The sequence below is a fragment of the Desmodus rotundus genome, chromosome 9 (genome assembly GCF_022682495.2).
Source record: "Desmodus rotundus isolate HL8 chromosome 9, HLdesRot8A.1, whole genome shotgun sequence".
In the NCBI taxonomy this organism is placed as follows: domain Eukaryota; kingdom Metazoa; phylum Chordata; class Mammalia; order Chiroptera; family Phyllostomidae; genus Desmodus; species Desmodus rotundus.
Window position 1 is genome coordinate 55,698,268 of NC_071395.1, and position 20,790 is coordinate 55,719,057.

A 20,790-nucleotide genomic window follows, 5' to 3' on the forward strand; every position below is an offset into this window, starting at 1 on the left:
ACCTTTTTTCTGCATCTATTGATATGATCATCTGGCTTTAGCCTTCATTTTATTTATGTGGTGAGTCATGTTTATTGATTTGCAAATATCATACCAACCTTGCATCCCCAGAATAAATCCTACTTGATCATGGTATATGATCTTTTTGATGTATTGATGAATCTGATTTGCCAATATTTTGTTGAGGATTTTAGCATCTGTGTTTATCAGGGATATTGGCCTATAACTTTCTTTCTTTGTAGTGTCTTTATTTAGTTTTGGAGTTAGGATAATGCTGGCCTTTTAAATGAGCTTGAGAATCTTCCCTCTTCTAGAATTTTTCAAATACTTTGAGAAGGAGAGGTGTTAATTCTTTTTTGAATGTTTGGCAAAAATTCACCCGTGAAGCCAGGTGATCCAGAACTTCTGTTTGTGAGTTTTTTGATTACTGCTTCAATTACACTAGTTGATCTGTCTATTCAGATTCTCTGATTCTTCCTGATTTAGTTTTGGAAGATTGTATGTTTCTAGGAATTTATCCATTTCTTCCATATTGTCCAATTTGTTGGCCTATAGTTGTTCATAATATTTTCTTACAATCCTTTGTATTTATTTGGTGTCACTTTTACTTCTCCTCTTTCATTTCTGATTTTATTTATTTGTGTACTCTCTCTTTTTTTCCTTGATGAGTCCAGTTAAAGGTTAAAGGGAAATTCTTTAAATCCTTATAGGACATTCTATATCAATCATCAAGTTCGCACACTCTGAGTGCATTTTCTTGTTCATCAGCATTTTGTATGTGGGGCCCTTGAGGGAGAAACAAATACATAAGGCTGGATTCTTCCTAGAGTGGGCTCCCCATCTAGCTGTCTAAAGATGGGGACTGGTCCTTACACCAATCTCTCTTCAGTCATTGCCCCTAAACTCCAGTCCACTCAAAGCCCACTCATAAACTTTTTATCAACCCTTGGGAGCAAGTAAGTGGAGACTGACTCTCAATTTCCCTACATTTAAAAAAAATTGAGATATAACTAAAAGTTTTAAAGTATCCAAATCTCCATGCTCCAGCTCAATGTTTTCATGCATATGTATAAACACAGGAAATTGCTATGCAGATACAGATGTAGAAACTTCTAAGCACCATGCCTGTTCCCAGTCAATACTTCCCACAAAGGTAACAACTGTTCCAACTTCTAACACTGTGGCTTAATTTTACCTACTTTTGAACTTCATAGAAATGTAAGTATGCAGTTCGTATTCTTTTGTGTCTGACTTTATTCACTCAACAAAATATCTGTGTGATTCATGCATATTGTTTTATGTTTCTATAGTTTTTAAAACTGCTGTATAGTATTCCATTGCAGGACTATAACACAATATATCCACCTATTTAATAGTTGACAGAAATTCGGATTTTTTTCTTATTTTTGGGCTATTACAAATTAAACAGCTACAAACATTCTTATAAATATACTTGGTAGATATAAGACTTTAAGATAAAATCTAATTTGATAAATTACATATATTTTCTGTATTTTCTTTTTGGAAGAAGAAGACAATGTGGTCTGTTGTGGGGAACCGTTCCAAGCATGGGAAATGTGGCTCAGCCCCCACTTGGAAAACCAGTGGGGAGCGAAGTTGGCGGGCAGGACCCACGGCCATAGATAAATTCTCCAGTGGGAAATCAGGCCTGCATTGTACTTAGACTGCTATGAGACTTGCTCTTGCTAAAAAACTCCCTCACCCTGAATTGAGGAAGCAAATGTTTACTGAGTATCTTTATCTTCCCAGAATCTGGGCTAGACCCCCCAGGTATGGGACAAAGCCTTTTCAACCATTTCTCCTTTTACATTGCAAATATCCTCCTTTGATGTACTCAGTGACTTCCTCTCCTGTTTCTGCAAAGATAACCACCCAAAACAAACCTTTGTATAGTAAAGAGGACCTTTGATGTTAAGGGCCTCAAAAACCTATAAAGGCTGGTCACCCCAAGGCTCTTGGCGCTCCCCCCTTGAGGGAGTGGCTGAGGTGCTGAGAGGTGCTCTCCTCTTGAGAGAGTGGCCGCGCCATCCCTTTTCCCCCACAGGACATCTGTAGTCCTTGTGTATGTGTGTTTGAATACTGAAACCTCAACAGCAGCTCTTGCAGCGGAGATCCGCGTCAGTCTGTTGAGCTGGGAAGCTAGGAAACTGGGCTCTGATCAGTTGATTCGCTTTGATGCTCCCACTCCTGCCTCCTACTCCCTTTTTGCCTCCTTCTCCCTTTCTGCTTCCATTCTTTTTTATTTATTTTTTTTAAATTTATTTATTGTTATTTAATTACAGTTGTATGCCTTTTCCCCCATCCCTTCACCCCACCCCAGGTGAACCCACTTCCCTCCCCCCTCTCCACCCTCCCCCTTGGATTTGTTCATGTGTCCTTTATAGTAGTTCCTGTAATCCCCTCTACCCACTGTCCCCGCCGCCACCCCCCCACCCCCGCCCTTGCTATTGTTACATTGTTCTTAACTTCAATGTCTCTGGTTATATTTTGTTTGCTTTTTCCTTCTATTGCTTATGTTCCAGTTAAAGGTGAGATCATATGGTATTTGTCCCTCACTTCCTGGCTTATTTCACTTAGCATAATGCTCTCCAGTTTCATCCATGCTGTTGCAAAGGGTATAAGCTCCTTCTTTCTCTCTGCTGCGTAGAATTCCATTGTGTAAATATACCATAGTTTTTGGATACACTCGTTTGCTGATGGGCACTTCGGTTGCTTCCAGTATTTGGCTATTGTAAATTGTGCTGCTATGAACATTGGGGTGCACAGATTCTTTTGGATTGGTGTTTCAGTGTTCTTAGGGTATAATCCCAGCAGCGGAATTACTGGGTCAAAGGGCAGTTCCATTTTTAGTTTTCTGAGGAAATTCCATATTGTTTTCCACAGTGGCCTCACCAGTCTGCATTCCCACCAACAGTGCACGAGGGTTCCCTTTTCTCCGCATCCTCTCCAACATTTGTTTGTGGATTTGTTTATGTTGGCCATTCTGACTGGTGTGAGATAATACCTCATTGTGGTTTTAATTTGCATCTCTCTGATGGCTAGTGATGCTGAGCATCTTTTCATATGTCTCTGGGCCTTCTGTATGTCTTCCTTGGAGAAGTGTCTGTTCAAGTCCTTTGCCCATTTTTTAATTGGGTTGTTTGTCTTCCTGGAGTGGAATCGTGTGAGTTCTTTATATATTTTGGAGATCAGGCCCTTGTCTGAGGTATCATTGGCAAATATGCTTTCCCATATTGTTGGTTCTCTTTGTAATTTGGTGCTGTTTTCTTTAGCCATGCAGAAGCTTTTTATTTTGATGAGGTCCCATTTGTTTATTCTTTCCTTTATGTCCCTTGCTTTAGGGGATGTGTCTGTGAGGATGTTGCTGCGTGGAATGTCTGAGATTTTCCTGCCAATGTTTTCCTCAAGGACTTTTATGGTGTTACGGCTTATATTTAAGTCTTTTATCCATCTTGAGTTTATTTTCGTGTATGGCGTAAGTTGGTGATCGAGTTTCATTTTTTTGCACGTAGCTGTCCAGATCTCCCAACACCATCTGTTGAAGAGACTGTTTTTGCTCCATTTTATGCTCCTGCCTCCTTTGTCAAATATTAATTGATCGTATAGATTTGAGTTTATTTCTGGGCTCTCTATTCTGTTCCATTGGTCTATGAGCCTGTTTTTATGCCAGTACCAGGCTGTTTTGATTACCGTGGCCTTGTAATACAGTTTGATATCAGGTATTGTGATACCTCCTGCTTTGTCCTTCTTTCTCAAAATTGCTGCTGCTATTCGAGGTCGTTTATGGTTCCATATGAATTTCTGCAATGTTTGTTCTATATCTGTGAAATATGTCATGGGTACTCTAATAGGGATTGCATTGAATCTATAAATTGCTTTGGGTAGTATGGCCATTTTGATGATGTTAATTCTTCCAATCCATGAACATGGTACATGCTTCCATTTGTTTGTATCTTCCTTAATTTCTTTCTTCAGTGTTGTGTAGTTTTCTGAGTACAGGTCTTTTACCTCCTTGGTTAGGTTTATTCCTAGGTACTTTATTTTTCTTGTTGCTATATCGAATGGGATTTTTTTCCTGATTTGTGTTTCTGCAGTTTCGTTGTTGGTGTACAGGAATGCCTTTGATTTCTGGGTATTGACTCTGTATCCAGCTATTTTGCCAAATTCATTTATTAGGTCGAGTAGTTTTTGAGTGGAGTCCATAGGGTTTTCCATGTACACTATCATGTCGTCTGCAAACAGTGACAGTTTCATTTCCTCCTTTCCAATTTGGATGCCTTTTATTGCTTTTTCTTGTCTGATTGCTGTGGCTAGGACTTCCAATACTATGTTGAATAGGAGTGGTGAGAGAGGGCATCCTTGTCTTGTTCCTGATCTTAGTGGGAAAGCTCTAAGTTTTTGTCCATTGAATGTGATGTTGGCTGTAGGTCTCTCATATATGGCCTTAATTATGTTGAGGACTGCTCCCTTTATTCCCACTTTGCTGAGTGTTTTTATCAGAAATGGGTGCTGTATCTTATCGAATGCTTTTTCCGCATCTATTGATATGATCATGTGATTTTTGTCTTTGCTGTTGTTGATGTGATGTATTATGTTTATTGATTTGCGAATATTGTACCATCCTTGCATCCCTGGGATGAATCCCACTTGGTCATGGTGGATGATCTTTTTAATATATTGCTGGATGCGGTTTGCTAATATTTTGTTGAGAATTTTAGCGTCTATGTTCATCAGCGATATTGGCCTGAAGTTTTCTTTCTTCGTTGTGTCTTTATCTGGTTTTGGGATTAGGATGATGTTGGCTTCATAAAAAGAGTTTGGGAGTCTTCCATCAGTTTGGATTTTTTCGAATAGTCTGTGAAGGATAGGGGTTAGTTCTTCCTTAAATGCTTTGTAGAAATCTCCTGTGAAACCATCTGGTCCAGGGCTTTTGTGTGATGGGAGTTTCTTGATGACTGCTTCAATTTCCTTTGCTGATATTGGTCTGTTCAGGTTTTCTGCTTCTTCTTCAGTCAGTTTTGGAAGATTATATTTTTCTAGAAATGTGTCCATTTCATCTAGGTTTTCAAATTTCTTAGCATATAGGTCTTCATAGTAATTTCTTACGATCCTTTGTATTTCTGTGGTATCAGTTGTAATCTCTCCACTTTCATTTCCAATTCTGTTTATTTGGATCCTCTCTCTTTTCTTCTTGATAAGCCTACTTAAAGGCTTGTCGATTTTGTTTATCTTTTCAAAGAACCAGCTTCTGGATTCATTCATTCTTACAATTGTGCTTTTAGTCTCTATGTCATTTAGTTCTGCTCTGATCTTGGTTATTTCCTTCCTTCTGCTTGCTCTGGGCTGTCTTTGTTGTTGTTCCTCCAGTTCTTGTAGGCGTAGGGTTAGGTTGTTTGTGTGAACTGTTTCTAACTTCTTAAGGTAGGCCTGTATTGCTATGAACTTCCCTCTCAGGACTGCCTTTGCTGTGTCCCATAGGTTTTGGGTTGTTGTGAGTTCGTTTTCATTTGTTTCCAGGAAGTTTTTGATTTCTTCCCTAATCTCGTTCTTCACCCATTCATTGTTTAATAGCATGCTATTCAGTCTCCATGATTTTGAGTGTTTTGGGTTTTTACCCTTGGGGTTGGTTTCTAGTTTCAGACCCTTGTGGTCAGAGAAGATGCTTGATATGATTTCAATTTTCTTGAATTTGTTGAGGGTTGCTTTGTGTCCTATCATGTGGTCTATCTTTGAAAAAGTTCCATGGACACTTGAAAAGAATGTGTATTTTGCTTCTTTGGGATGAAAAGCTCTGTATATATCAGTTAAGTCCATTTCCTCTAGGGTATTGTTAAGTGACACAATATCTTTGTTAATCTTTTGTTTGGAAGACCTGTCCATTTTTGATAGTGGGGTGTTAAAATCCCCTACTATAATTGTGTTGCTGTCAATATCTTTCTTGAAATCCTCCAAGATTTTCTTTATGTATTTGGGTGCTCCTATGTTGGGTGCATATATATTTATAATGTTTATGTCTTCTTGGTGGATTCTTCCTTTGAGTATTATGAAGTGACCTTCTGGGTCTCTCTTTATGGCCCTTCTTTGGAAGTCTATTTTGTCTGATATGAGTATTGCTACCCCTGCTTTTTTTTCCTGTCCGTTTGCTTGGAAAATTTGTTTCCAGCCCTTCACTTTCAGTCTGTGTAAGTCTTTTGTCCTGAGATGGGTTTCTTGTAGGCAGCATATGTGTGGGTCATGTTTTCTTATCCATTCAGCTGTTCTATGTCTTTTGATTGGAGCATTTAATCCATTTACATTTAAGGTTATTATCGATAGGTAGTTATTCATTGCCATTATTTCCTACCTGTGTTCCTCTGTCTTTCTCTTTTCCTTCCTTTCCTTAAAGCAGTCCCTTTAGCATCTCTTGCAGAGCTGGTTTGGTGGAGCTGTATTCTTTTAGACTTCTTTTGTCTGGGAAGCTCTTTATTTGGTCTTCTATCTTGATTGAGAGCCTTGCTGGGTAAAGTAGTCTTGGTTGGAGGCCTCTGGTTCTCATTACTTGGAATATTTTTTGCCATTCTCTTCTGGCTTGGAGCGTTTCCATTGAGAAGTCAGTTGCTAACCTTATTGGGGCTCCCTTGTATGTTACTTCCTTTTTCTCCCTTGCTGCCTTTAAGATCCTCTCTTTGTCTTGGAAATTTGCCATTTTAATTATGATGTGTCTTGCAGTGGGTCTCTTTGGGTTCCTCTTGTTTGGGACTCTCTGTGATTCCTGGATTTGGGTGACTTTTTCTCTCCTCAGATTAGGGAAATTTTCCATCATTACTTTTTCAAACAGGTTTTCTATCCCTTGCTCTTCTTCTTCTCCTTCTGGTATTCCTATTATACGGATATTGTTACGTTTCATGTTGTCCTGCATTTCCCTTATTGCCTCTTCATTCTTTCTGAGCCTCTTTTCCTTTTCTTGCTCCTTCTGGGTGTTTTTTTCTACTTTATCCTCCAGCTCGCTGATCCGATCCTCTGCTTCATCAAGTCTGCTTTTCATTCCTTCTACTGTGTTCTTCAATTCAGAAATTGTATTCTTCATTTCCTCTTGGCTCTTGTTGATATTTTCTATTTCCTTTTTCATGTTGATATAGTTTGCAGTGAGTTCATTGTAGTTTCCTTGTAGTTTCTGGTAGTTCTCTTTGAGCTCAGAGAGCTCAGTGAGCTTCCTGATGACCATTGCTTTGAACTCAGTATCTGATAGTTGACTTGCCTCTTTTTCGGTTAGTATTCTTTCTGAGACTTCCTCCTTTCCTTTCATTTGGGAATTGTTTCTTTGTCTTCCCATTGTTTGTGAGGCTCTTCTTGTTGGCCTCTGCTTCTTAAATTGCTTTGTTCTGAATCCCTGGGTTTATGATATGAACTTCTATGGTAGAGTGCCAATGGGATTCGGTGGTGCTGTCTCCTCACTCTCCTGTGCTCACTGGTCTTGAGCTGACGTTTATGTGTTTAACACGGTCTAACTCTAGTCTTTTCAGCACTCCAGGTTTTGTTGTCGCACCGTCAGATCTTTCAATGTCCTCTATCTTTGGTCTCTAATCTTCGTATATGCTGGAGTACTGTTGGCTGTTCGCTCTGCTCCTCAGATCAGCTAGGTATTTCCCTGGCGCTGAGGGGAATTGGATTCCGCTCCCACCTATGTTGCCTCCATCTTCCCAGTACACCAAACTTTCTCTGCTTCCATTCTTAACTGGCAACTCCAACTGACCCATTTTTATTCTTTGGAAATGTCTGCGTACTTTCTCCATACTCCTTTATATCTACTGAGACAAATTATAATCAAGTAACTAATACTTTGGTTTATATAATAATGACATCACTTTGCTGATGATACATGCACATTAACAGGAATTGTCTAACTACATTTAAACATTAGTTACAACCACACCTTTATTACATATTGCCGACCAAGGAACAGGTAATGAAAGATTATACTTGCTTTGACAGTAAAACATACTAAAGGAAGGTTTTCCAGTTGGAGTTTTGGAGTAGTGAAACATGTTCAGTTGCTTTAAAAGAGAAAAAAGTGTTGCTTCCTCCTTTCATATGCATGGTAGGCAGTGTAGTCTAGGCCCCCAGAGGAGCAGGTAAAATGATTTTAAGTGACATGAGTAAGGCAAAGCCTTTTTTTGGCAAGATTAGAAAACAGTAAAACAAATATTTGGTTCCCTTTTGTCTTTACTCTCCCAAACCTATCCCTCCCAAATTTTCTGTCTCACTGATCTTACTGCTTACTGGAAGGGAACCTGTGACTGAAAGGTATCTTAAACACCCTTGCATTCATGTATTCATCCACCCATCCAATCAATTCATCTGTCCATCTGATGCTTGGATCCCAGACCAGTATGTCACACTACGGGTATTCAGTCTATGTTTAATTCTTTTCAGTGATATGGGATTCACACAAGCTAAGAAGTCAGCTCATTCCTTACAAAGTAGCAAGGTCAACAAGTAGCTTTGATATGTTAACATTCCTTTACTTTTCTCATTTTATTTCCTGTTACTATAACAGTTGTTTCATCTAATAGGCAATAGGGCATTCAAAACAAAAGGCAGTTTTGTGTGTAAAGGTTTTTTAAGACTGAACCCTAAGACCTAGACAAAATGAAGGGCAATTCTGAGAGCCAAAATTTTTCTAAGATTTTGAACAGACAATAATTTCTCTGTAAGTGACATGTTCCTGATTCTTTTTTTTTTTTTAAATATATTTATTGATTATGCTATTACAGTTGTCCCATTTCCCCCCCCACTCCACTCCATCCTGCCCACCCCCTCCCTCCCACATTCCCCCCCCATAGTTCATGTCCATGGGTCATACTTATAAGTTCTTTGGCTTCTACATTTCCTACACTATTTTTACCCTCCCCCTGTCTATTTTCCACCTATCATCTATGCTACTTATTCTCTGTACCTTTACCCCCCTCTCCCCCTCCCACTCCCTTATTGACAACCCTCATGTTCTAGTTGTTTGCCTAGTTTGCTCTCGTTTTTGTTTTATGTGTGGTCGTTAATAACTGTGAGTTTGGTGTCATTTTTACTGTTCCTATTTTTGATCTTTTTCTTAGGTAACTCCCTTTAACATTTCATATAATAAGGGCTTGGTGATGATGAGCCTCTTCAACTTGACCTTATCTGAGAAGCACTTTATCCTCCCTTCCATTCTAAATGATAGCTTTGCTGGATATAGTAATCTTGGACGTAGGTCCTTGCGTTTAATCTTGGGTAATGTAATTATGATGTGTCTTGTTGTGTTCCTCCTTGGGTCCAGCTTCTTTGGGACTCTCTGAGCTTCCTGGACTTCCCGGAAGTCTATTTCCTTTGCCAGATCGGGGAAGTTCTCCATTATTTGTTCAAATAAGTTTTCAATTTTTTGTTCTTCCTCTTCTCCTTCTGGCACCCCTATAATTCGGATGTTGGAACGTTTCAAGGTGTCCTGGAGGTTCCTAAGCCTCTCCTCATTTTTCCAAGTTCTTGTTTCTTCATTCTTTTCTGGTTGAATGTTTGTTTCTTCCTTCTGGTCCATAGCATTGATTTGAGTCCCAGTTTCCTTCTCATCACTATTGGTTCCCTGTACATTTTCCTTTGTTTCTGTTAGCATAGGCTTCATTTTTTCATCTGTTTTTCGAATAGATTCAACCAAGTCTGTGAGCATATTGATAACCAGTGCTTTGAACTGTGCATCCGATAGGTTGGCTATCTCTTCGTCACTTAGTTGTATTTTTTCTGGAGCTTTGAAGTGTTCTGTCATTTGGGCCATTTTTTTTGTTTGTTTGTCTTGGCGCATCTGTTACTTTAAGGGGCGGAGCCTTAGGTGTTCACCGGGGCGGGGTAATGCTGGTCGCTGCGCTGTGATGCTGTACGTGGGGGTGGGGCCGAGAGGGAGCAATGGCGCCCGCTTCACTCTCCTCCGGATTTCAGTCTTTCACTCCGCTACCCACAATCAAACTGGGCCCCTCTGGTGCTGGTTCCCGAGTAAGTGGGCCTGTGCACACTCTAGGTCCCTGTGGGTCTCTTCAACGACCTCTCCCGTGAGGCTGGGAGTCTCTCCTGCTGCCGCCCCAACCCCCACGGGAGCTTTCAATCAGAGGTTTGAGGCTTATTAGATCAAGTTTTACAACCTGGGGGCTACAGATGGGTTTTGTTTGGTCTGTACCATATTTCTAAAATAATGAATCAAATGCTAAATTTTGACATTAGATTATTTCACATAAAACTTGAGTCTGGCCTATCTGAACAAAAAAGTATGCTTAATGATTTTCATAATCTTTTTTTTCTTAATTTTAAAAGAATGTCTTTGGTGATTACTATCTGACATAGTGAAGAAACACTTCCTGAAATTAAATGATTTCTTAGATTTAGCTTTAGTGTATTTTTTTCTTCTGCTAAATAAATTAAATATTTTAAAATACAAAAGAAAGCATGGCACCATTTTAAATATTTCTTTCTTTCTTCATCCACTCTTCCAATTTTTCCATTAGTGAGATATTTAGACTGTGTTGGCTAAATGATAATGGAGGTTATTTCTGGATGGTGGAATTTTAGATGACTTTAAACTTTCTTTTCTGTATTTTTCTTGAGTTGCTGTCATTTTAGTATTCAACAAATTTTTACATAACAATAGTCACTGTCACTTAATTAAAAATATTCAAATATATTTCTTTAATTTCTTGAGCAAAACTTTTGATGGATGTGATTCAGTGAAATCTAAATTAACAATGAATGTAACTTTTTAGATTATAAGAAAAAAATTAAAAACCAGAGTTTCTGTATTGGATAGCTTTCTCCTATAATACCAACCCTTATATCTTTAACTCATTTTCATAATTTAGAAAGGCATGTGTTTTATTCCTCTTATTGGTCAATATCATCTAGACATACAGGTCAAGATCTCAAAATTATTCACTACCAAATTTTCATCAAGACATGATGATTTAATTCTATGGTAAAATATAGTAAAATAAACTCTTAAAGAGAGTTTAAGATCACATGTAGGCTTTCACTTCTGGAAACAGTACAGATGTGATATACTGGAAAACCTATAACAGAACATCTGCACATAATGAGTAAAATTTAATAATCCCCCCTTTATATACAAAGTTAAGTTGCCAGGTAGCCCAAATTCTCTAAGGCCCAGCAGCAAGAGGGAGCTGAAAACAGACTACTGAAATAATGCCTTATTGGCATTTGTTTTTCTTGATTGTAAAAATCTTTGGGTGTTGTGAACACCTATGGGGACAGAAGATGAGGACTTGAGTCTGTTTAAGAGTTGGGGAGACTATAAACAGAGGCTCCTGCATGGAACCTGGGTACCTGAAAGGGCTGGGCGTTCAATGACAAGGCAGACAACTGGGATCAGTCTCAGTCTGGATCCCGACTGTGAGACAGAAAAGTTTCTGCTGAGAATTGAACCGTAACAAAAATTCAGTACCTACAAACTTGTAGGATGCAACCAAAGCAGCACTTAGAGGGAAATTTACCTCTTTAAGTGCTTATTTTAGAAAAGAAGAAAGCTGAAAATTGGTGAGCAAAGTATCTGTTTCTGTTCCCTACAAAACAGAGATCAATGCAAAGATTGAGTGCTAATGTTTATTTGGAAGGTCCACTCCCAGGGTAGAAAGAATGAGGGAAAAGGCAAGCGAGACAGGGAAGGTAGCAAGCAATGATAAGTGATATGTTACTACACGGGCCATTGATTTATTATAAGCCATGATGAGACTCAGCTGATTGCTTGACCGGTATATCAATTAGGCCATCCTGTTGTTTCTCCAGGCAGGCTATCCAGAGAAACAGTACCCCAAAATAGGATCCTGAGAATGTGACTCTCCTTTTGTAGGCCTGGGGAAGTAATAGCAGCCCTTGTAAGAAAGGCATAAAGTCCCGCCTGGATCCTTCTCCTTTATGTCTTCAATAGAACAAAAGCCTGAAGCTGATGTGGGAAGGGCAACAAACCCTGTTAATTTGAAAATGCTACAGGAAACTAAGCAGCATAAACACAATATAACACAACAAAAACTGCTGAGAACCAAAGATGAAAAGAAAATTTTGAACACATCCAGAGGGGAAAATACACATTACATATAGCGAACAAAAATAAGAATTATAGCAGAGTTCTTATCAGAAACAATGCAAAACAGAAGACAAAGATAGATTTCTTTAAAGTGCTGACAAAAAAAGTCTCTCCAGAATTCTATACCCACAGGAAGTATCCTTCAAAAATGAAGAAAAAAGTGAAGACTTTCTCAGACAAATGAAAATTAAGAGAACTTATTGCCAATAGTCCTGTACTATAAAAAATGTGAAAGGAAATTATTCAGGTAGAAAATTAAATCTATAGCAAAAATAAAATTAAGAACACTGAAAATAAAATAAATGAAAAGTTGTTCTTTTAATCTAAACATAACTGACTGAAGCAAAGATAGTAGCAATTCAAAAGTAAATACATATAGCAATATTAGCATAAAGTATGGGAGAAAGGAATTGGGAGTATGTTGTTGTAGAGTCCTTACATTAGAGATAATTGGTATAATATTATCTGAGGACAGAATATGATTACTCAAAGATGTTACTATAAATGCTAGAATATCCATTAAAATTTTAAAAAGAAGAATAAATAATGTCAATATTGAAGATGAATTAAAATAATAAAAAATACTCAATGAATCTTAAAGAAGGAAGATACAGAGAAGGAGAAAAACTGTAGCTGGAATAGGTAGAAAAAGCTAGCAAGGTGGTAAACTTTAACTGCAATAGAGCAATACTTATATAAATGTGAAGACTAAACAAACAAATTAAAAGGCAGAAGTTATCAGATGGTTAAAAAGCAAGACTGGCCCTGGTTTGTGTGGCTTAATTGGTTGGAGCATCATCCCGTAGACCAAAAGGTCATGAATTCAATTCCCAGTTGGGGCACATACCCAGGTTGCAGGTTTGATCCCTGATGGACCAATTGATGTTTCTCTCTTGCATCGATGTTTCTCTCTCTCCCTCCCTCTCTCTTTAAAAGCAATGAAAATATGTCCTCAGGTGAGGATAAAAAAATTTAAAAAGCAACACCTAACTATTTGCTGTTTATAAGAAACCAACTTTAAATATAAAGACATGGGTATATTAAAAGTAAAAGGATGAAAAAAGATGCACTAGGCATATACTAATCAAAACAATGCTGGAGGAGTTATATTAATGTTAGATTAAGTAACAGGGATACTTTCAGCCAGGGATAAACTGGTATATTACATAGCTGCTTTTTTAAAGAAGCTATTACAATCCTAACTAAAGGTGTACACACTTAATCACAGAGCTCCAAAACACAAACAAGAATGAATAGAGATAAAAAATAGACAAATCCACAATTATAGTTGGAGACTTAAATACTAATCTTAAGTAAAGAGAAAATAAGTAAGAATATAAAAGGCCCAGAGAACACTTTCAAACAATTTGACCTAATTTATAGAACTCTCCATCCACTGAAGTAAGAATACACATTCTTTTCAAGTGACCATGGAATATTACTAAAGATAGACTGTATTCTGGTCATTAAATAAATCTTAACAATTTTAGAAGAACTGAAATTATAGTATATATGTTCATAAAGCACAATAGAATTAAAATAAAAATCAATGAAAAATATAATCTAAGAAAGTAGAATATTATGCAGCAGAAAGAAAGAAGGAGCTCCTACCTTTGCAACAGCATGGATGGAACTGGAGAGCATTATGTTAAGTGAAATAAGCCAGGCAGTGGGACAAATACCATAGGATCTCACCTATAACTGAAGCCTAATCAACAAAACAAACAAGCAAGCAAAATATAATCAGAAACATTGCAATAAAGATCAAAACTGACAGTAACCAGAGGTTAGGAGGAAGAGGGATAATGGGGGAAAAGGAGAGAGTCCATTAGGGGACATGTATAAAGGACACATAGACAAAGCCAAAGAGGGCAGGTTTGAGGGTGGGAGGTGGGGATGGATGGGGAGGGGGACTGTGGTGGGGTGAAAATGGAGACAACAGTACTTGAACATCAATAAAGATAAGAAAATAAAATAAAATAAATAAAAAGAAAGTAGACAACTCATATATAACTCATGAATCAAAGAAGAAATCACAGAAAATCTATAAACTTATGTTAATGAAAGTGAAAACATAACATCAAAATATGTGGTTTCAAGCACCTAAAACTGTAGCCCTGCAGGCATTACATGATGATAGTGAAGAAGTTCTGCAAACAACTCTGTGAACCGCACTTCAACAAATTAGATAATGTGTTCAAATCCCTTGAAAGACACAAGCCGCAAAACTTACTCAAGAACAAATAAATAACCTAACTAGTTCTCTACCTGTGAACAAATTTAAATTTGTGTTATAAACCTTACAACAAAGAAAAATCCAGGTCCAGATGACTTTTACTGGAAAATTCTACCAAACATTTAAGTAATAAGTAGTATTAATTATATACAAATTCTTCCAAAATATAGAAGATGAGGTAATAATTCTTAACTTATTTTTCTACGTGGGGGTGTCAGCATTATACTGATGAAAGATAAAGACGTTATAAGAAAGGATCACTATAGACAAATGTCCCTCAGAACAAAGGCAGGAGAACACAAATGTCCCCTCTCAAGCAGAGAGTGAATTTACCCTTCCTCCACCTTTTTGTTCTACCAGGGCTTTCCATGGACTGGGTGATGCCCACCCTCACTGGTGAGGTTGATATTCTTTGCTCAGTTTATTGATTCAAATGCTCATTCCTATGGAGACACCAACATGGGCACATTCAGAAATGTTTTACCAGCTCTCTAGACATCTCTGAGCTTAGTCAAGCTGTTACATAAAATTGACCATCATAAATAGATATATCATGGTTATGTAATGGTTATGTATATCATAGATATTTAATGGAAAGACTCATTATTGCAAAGATATTATTCTCTCCAAATTAATATATAATGAAAATCAATAGACTATTTCATAGTCAAGTTAAGAGCCAAGAATAATCAGAAATATTTGAAACAGAAGAAGGGGGAGGAAGGAACTTACTTTCCTAAATATCAAAGCTACATACTGGATGACTCCATTTATATTACAAACTTTTTATAAAATAAAATAGTAATATATTGGTTTAGGAATAGATGGATAGATCAAGAGAAAAGAATGGAGAGCTCAGAGACAGTCCCATAATATAAGGAATCTTAATGCATGACCAAAGTTGCATTGCAGATTAGTGGGGAAAAGACAGATGCTTCAATAAATGGTTATCAATGCCAGGCACAATTGGTTATCCACATTGAGAAAAAAGTTACTTTGGATTCTAATCTCATATCATACATAAAAATCAATTCCAGGTGGATTAAAGACCGTGTTTTATATTCACATGCAATAAAATGATTGAGTCTTAAATGTATTATGCTAAGTGAAATAAACCATATTAAAAAGATACATACCGTATGATTCAATTTATATGACATTCTTGCAATGGCAAAACTACAGAGACAAAAAATAGATCAGTGGTGGCCAGGGGATAGGGGTGGGGAGAGGAGTTTGACTGCCAAAGAGCATGAAGACAGTTATGGGGATGATGGAACTTCTCAATACCTTGATTGTGCTGGTATGTGTTAGTTAAATTCATAAAAGTGTACAGCAAAAAAGAATGAATTTACTGTATACAAAGTATACCTCAATATAATACCTGCGGGGACCTTTTCTATTAAAAATAATAACTATTATTAATCTCTTTGTATGCCAGGCACTATGATTAGCATTTCTACATTCATCCTTCATTTTCCACTTTGGAAAATTTCCTAAATTTTCCACATTGTATGAAATAGATACTACAATTATTTAAGTGGAAAAGATTAGGAGAGATGGAATCATTTAGGAGTTACTTTTATTGTGCAAAGTTGGTTAAATTCTTTGCACAAAAATTCTTTAAATCTCCTAAGAATCTTTTAATGAATATCTAGAAATCAGTTGCATTTTTATATACCAATAATGAACTACCAGAAAGGGAAATGAAGAAAACAATCACACTCAAAATTGCTTCAAAAAGAATAAAATACTAAGGAATAAAATTTTTTTCTTTTAGATTTCTAATGTTTTATTCTTTAATTTTTTATTTTTAAAAATATATTTATTGATTATGCTATTACAGTTGTCCCATTTCCTGCTCCCCTCACTCCACTCCATCCTGCCCACCCCCTCCCTCCCACATTCCCCCTCTTTTGTTCATCTCCATGGGTCATACTTACAAGTTCTTTGGCTTCTACATTTCCTATACCATTCTTACCTCCCCGTCTATTTTCTACCTACCATTTATACTACTTATTCTCTGCACCTTTCCCCCCTCTCTCACCCTCCCACTCCCCTATTGATAACCCTCCATGTGATCTCCATTTCTGTGGTTCTGTTCCTCTTCTAGTTGTTTGCTTAGTTTGCTTTTGTTTCTGTTTTAGGTGTGGTTGTTAATAACTGTGAGTTTGCTGTCATTTTTACTGTTCCTATTTTTTATCTTCTTTTTCTTAGGTAAGTCCCTTTAACATTTCATATAATAAGGGCTTGGTGATGATGAACTTCTTTAACTTGACCTTATCTGAGAAGCACTTTATCTGCCCTTCCATTATAAATGATAGCTTTGCTGGATACAGTAATCTTGGATGTAGGTCCTTGCCTTTCATGACTTGGAATACTTCTTGCCAGCCCTTTCTTGCCTGTAAGGTCTCTTTTGAGAAATCAGCTGACAGTCTTATGGGAATTCCTTTGTAGATAACTGTGTCCTTTTCTCTTGCTGCTTCTAAGATTCTGACCTTCTGTATCATCTTGGCTAATGTACTTATGATGTGCCTTGGTGTGTTCCTCCTTGGGTCCCGCTTCTTTGGGACTTTCTGAGCTTCCTGGACTTCCTGGAAGTCTATTTCCTTTGCCAGATTAGGGAAGTTCTCCTGTATTATTTGTTCAAATAAGTTTTCAATTTCTTGCTCTTCCTCTTCTCCTTCTGGCACCCCTATAATTTGGATGTTGGAATGTTTCAAGATGTCCTAGAGGTTCCTAAGCCTCTCCTCATTTTTCTGAATGCTTGTTGCTTGATTCTTTTCTGGTTGGATGTTTCTTTCTTCCTTCTGGTCCACACCGTTGATTTGAGTCCCACTTTCCTTCCCAGCACTATTGGTTCCCTGTGCATTTTCCTTTGTTTCTCTTAGCATAGCCTTCATTTTTTCATCTAGTATACGACCAAATTCAACCAATTCTGTGAGCATCCTAATTACCAGTGTTTTAAACTGTGCATCTGATAGGTTGGCTATCTGTTCGCTGCTTATTTCTGGGGCTTTGATCTGTTCTTTCATTTGGGCCTTTTTTTTTTTTTTTGTCTCTGCACGCCTGTTAGGTAAAGGGGTGGAGCCTTAGGTGTTCACTGGGGCAGTGTAACGCTGGTCTTGTCGCTGTGCTGTGACGCTATATGTGGGGGAGGGGCTGAGAGGGAGCACTGGCGCTTGCTCTACTCTCTGCCTTCCACTACCCACAATCCAACTGGGCCCCTCTAGCACTAATTCCTGAGTGGGTGGGCTTGTACATGCTCTAGGCCCCTGTGGGTCTCTCCAACGACTTCTCTTGTGAGGCTGGGGGTCTCTCCTGCTGCCACCTCTACGCCCACAGGTGTTTTCAATCAGAGGTTTGAGGCTTTATTTCCTGGTGCTGGAGCCCTGGGTTGTGTGGTCTGCTTCGGTCCCCTGCCATTCCTCCCAGTTTATCTATGTACGAATGTGGGGCCATGGGGTCTGCTATTGGTCGCACTGCCTGCCCCATTCATTCCACAGTCTGCCAAGTCTCTGGATCCAGCAGCGTTGCCCTGAGTCCTGTGCACCTCAGCTGCCCATATCCGCCCCTCCTAGCGGTCTGGAGGAATGTTTCTTCTTTATCCCCTTGGTTGTTGGACTTCTGTGCGGTTCGATTTTCTGTCAGTTCTGGTTGTTTTTTTGTTTTTAAATTGTTGTTGTCCTTCTTTTGGTTGTGCGAGGAGGTGCAGTGTGTCTCCCTATGCCTCCATCTTGGTTCTCCCTAAGGAATAAATTTTATCAAGGATATAAAAACCTGTACTTGGAAAATTATAAGACATGAAAAAAGAAATTGAAGAAGGTACAAATAAGTGGGAGCATATACTGTGTTCATGGATATGATGAATTAAATCATTAAAATGTTTATACTAATAAGCAATCTATAGATTCATACAGTTCTTATTAAGATACTAATGACATTTCACAGAACTAGAACAAATATTCCTAAAATTTATATGGAACCATGAAAGACCCCCAAATAGCCACAGCAATCTTGAGAAAGAAGAACAAAGTTGGAGAATCATAGCTGACATCAAACTATACTACAAGGCCATGGTAATCAAAACAGCATGGTGCTGGCATAAAAACAGACAAGTAGGTCAATGAAACACAACAGAGAGCCCAGAAATAAACCCACCCCTTTTGTGGTCAATTAATATTTAACATAAAATGGGGTAAAGCCAGTGTATTCAATAAATGGTGTTGGGAAAATTGGACAGGTACAGGCAAAAAGATGAAACTAGACCAGCAACTTACACTATTCACAAGAACAAACTCATAATGGATTAAAGACTTAAATGTAAGTTGTAAAACCATAAACATCATAGAAGAAAACATAGTAAAATCTCAGACATCCTTCATCACAATATTTTTTCTGAAATATATAGATATATATCCTATGGCAAAGGAAACAAGGGAAAAAATAAACAAATGGGACTACAGCAAACTAATAAGCTTTTGCACAGCAAAAAAAAAAAAAAAAAAGAAAGAAAGAAAAGAGAATCCACTGTATGGGAGAACATATTTGCCAATAATACATCTGATAAGGGGTTAATTTCCAAAATATATAAAGAACTTATACAACTCAACACCAGGAAGACAAACAATCCAATTAAAATATGGGCAAGGGACCTGAATATACACTTCTCCAAAGAGGACATACAGATGGCCAATAGACATGAAAAGATGCTCAATGTCACTAATCATCAGAGAGATGCAAATTAAAACCACAATCAGGTATTACCTCACACCTGTCAGAATGGCTATCATCAATTAATCAACAAACAACAAGTGCTGGCAAGGATGTGGAGAAAAGGGAAAACTCATACACTGTTGGTGGGAATGCAGATTGGTGCAGCCACTGTGGAAAGTAGTATGGAGATACCTCAAAAAATTAAATATGGAACTGCCTTATGACCCAGCAATTCCACCTCTGGGAATATATCTAAAGAAACCCAAAACACTAATTTCAAAAAACAAGACAAAACATGTATATGTACTCTTGTGTTCATCGCAGTGTTATTTACAATAGCCAATATTTAGAAGCAGCCCAAGTGCCCATCAGTAGATGAGTGGATAAAAGAGCTGTGGTACACTCATACAATACTACTTGGCCATAAGAAAGAAAAAAGAAAAGGAAATCTTACCACTTGTGACACCATGGTAAGTACTACGCTAAGCAAAATAAGCCTGTCAGAGAAAGACAAATATCATATGATTTCACTCATATGTGGAATCTAATGAGCACAATAAACTGACAAACAAAATAGAAACAGACCCATGGATACAGAGAACAGACTGACAGCTAGCTGTAAGAGGGGAAGGGTGGGTGAAAGTGGTAAAGGGATTAAGTAAAAAAACAAACAAACAAACCCAAACCTCATAGACAGACAAACTATGGTGATTTCAAGAGGGAAAGGGTAATGGGGGAAGTAGAAGAGGGGAAACGGAGGTTAAATGTTGACAGAAGGAGACCTGACTTGGGGTGATGAACACACAATACAATACACAGATGATATATTATACAGTTGTATACCTGAAACCTGTATAATTTCATTAGCCAATGTCACCCCAATAATTTTAATAAAAAAGAAAAGACAGGTTTGCTTTTTAGGAACTTCCAAATATACAATAAAACAGAGTAACTTCCTGATTAAACATCCTTAATCTCCTTTGGCCTGCAACTTTATACCCACTCAATTGGTCAGTACATACTTTCCTGTCTCTGTTAGACTTTTCAGCATCTTACCTAACGTGTATACCAACCATTCTTGGCTTCTCTGCTACCACCTACCAATTGATAAACCATGCCCACGCTAGTGTGCACATGCACACTACAGTGAACAGTGTTACAGAAGAGAACTAGTTTCATTACACTGAGCTTCTGAAAAGATGCAGCTCCTAAAAGTAATGGGTGTATAAAAAAGCAACAGGTCAACAAACACAACAAACCAAAAACAAACTCATGGATACACAGACAGCAGAATGGTAGTAACCAGAGGGGAAAGGGAGCGGTGGGAGGTTTAAGAAGGCAAAAGGGGTCAAATACATGACGATGGATGGAGACGAGACTTCAGGTGGTGAGCGCACAACAGAGTACACAGATGTCATAACATAAAGTTCTAATCTATATAATAAAAGTATATAATGTTATTAACCAATGTTATCCCAATAAATCTAATAAAAAAGTAAAACAAACAAAAAATACCAGTGAATTTTTTTTTAAATTACAATTTATTTTGAGGTAATTGTAGACTCACATGCAGTTGTAAGAAATCATAGAGAGATATTTTATTACCAGGTCTCCTCCAATGGTAACATCTTGTAAAATTGCAGTACAATATTATAGACAGAACACTGACATTGACAGAGTCAACACACAGGACACTTCCATCAGGCAAGCACACCTCCATCAGGCAAGC

General features: G+C 37.8%; 1 protein-coding gene across 6 annotated transcripts in view; it reads right to left on the reverse strand.

The window, feature by feature from the left end:
- The window catches only part of ADRA1A (adrenoceptor alpha 1A), a 116,093-nt gene that overhangs the window by 42,245 nt on the left and 53,058 nt on the right, over nucleotides 1-20,790 (reverse strand). Inside the window, exon 2 of one of the 6 annotated variants that reach the window (XM_053910947.2) lies at nucleotides 16,694-18,092. The exons of the other annotated variants lie outside the window; for them this stretch is intronic. Coding sequence (XP_053766922.1) covers nucleotides 18,070-18,092 — 23 coding nt within the window. The 3' untranslated portion in view covers nucleotides 16,694-18,069. Of the gene's footprint in view, nucleotides 1-16,693; nucleotides 18,093-20,790 lie in introns of those variants that run through there. 6 annotated transcript variants of the gene reach the window in all.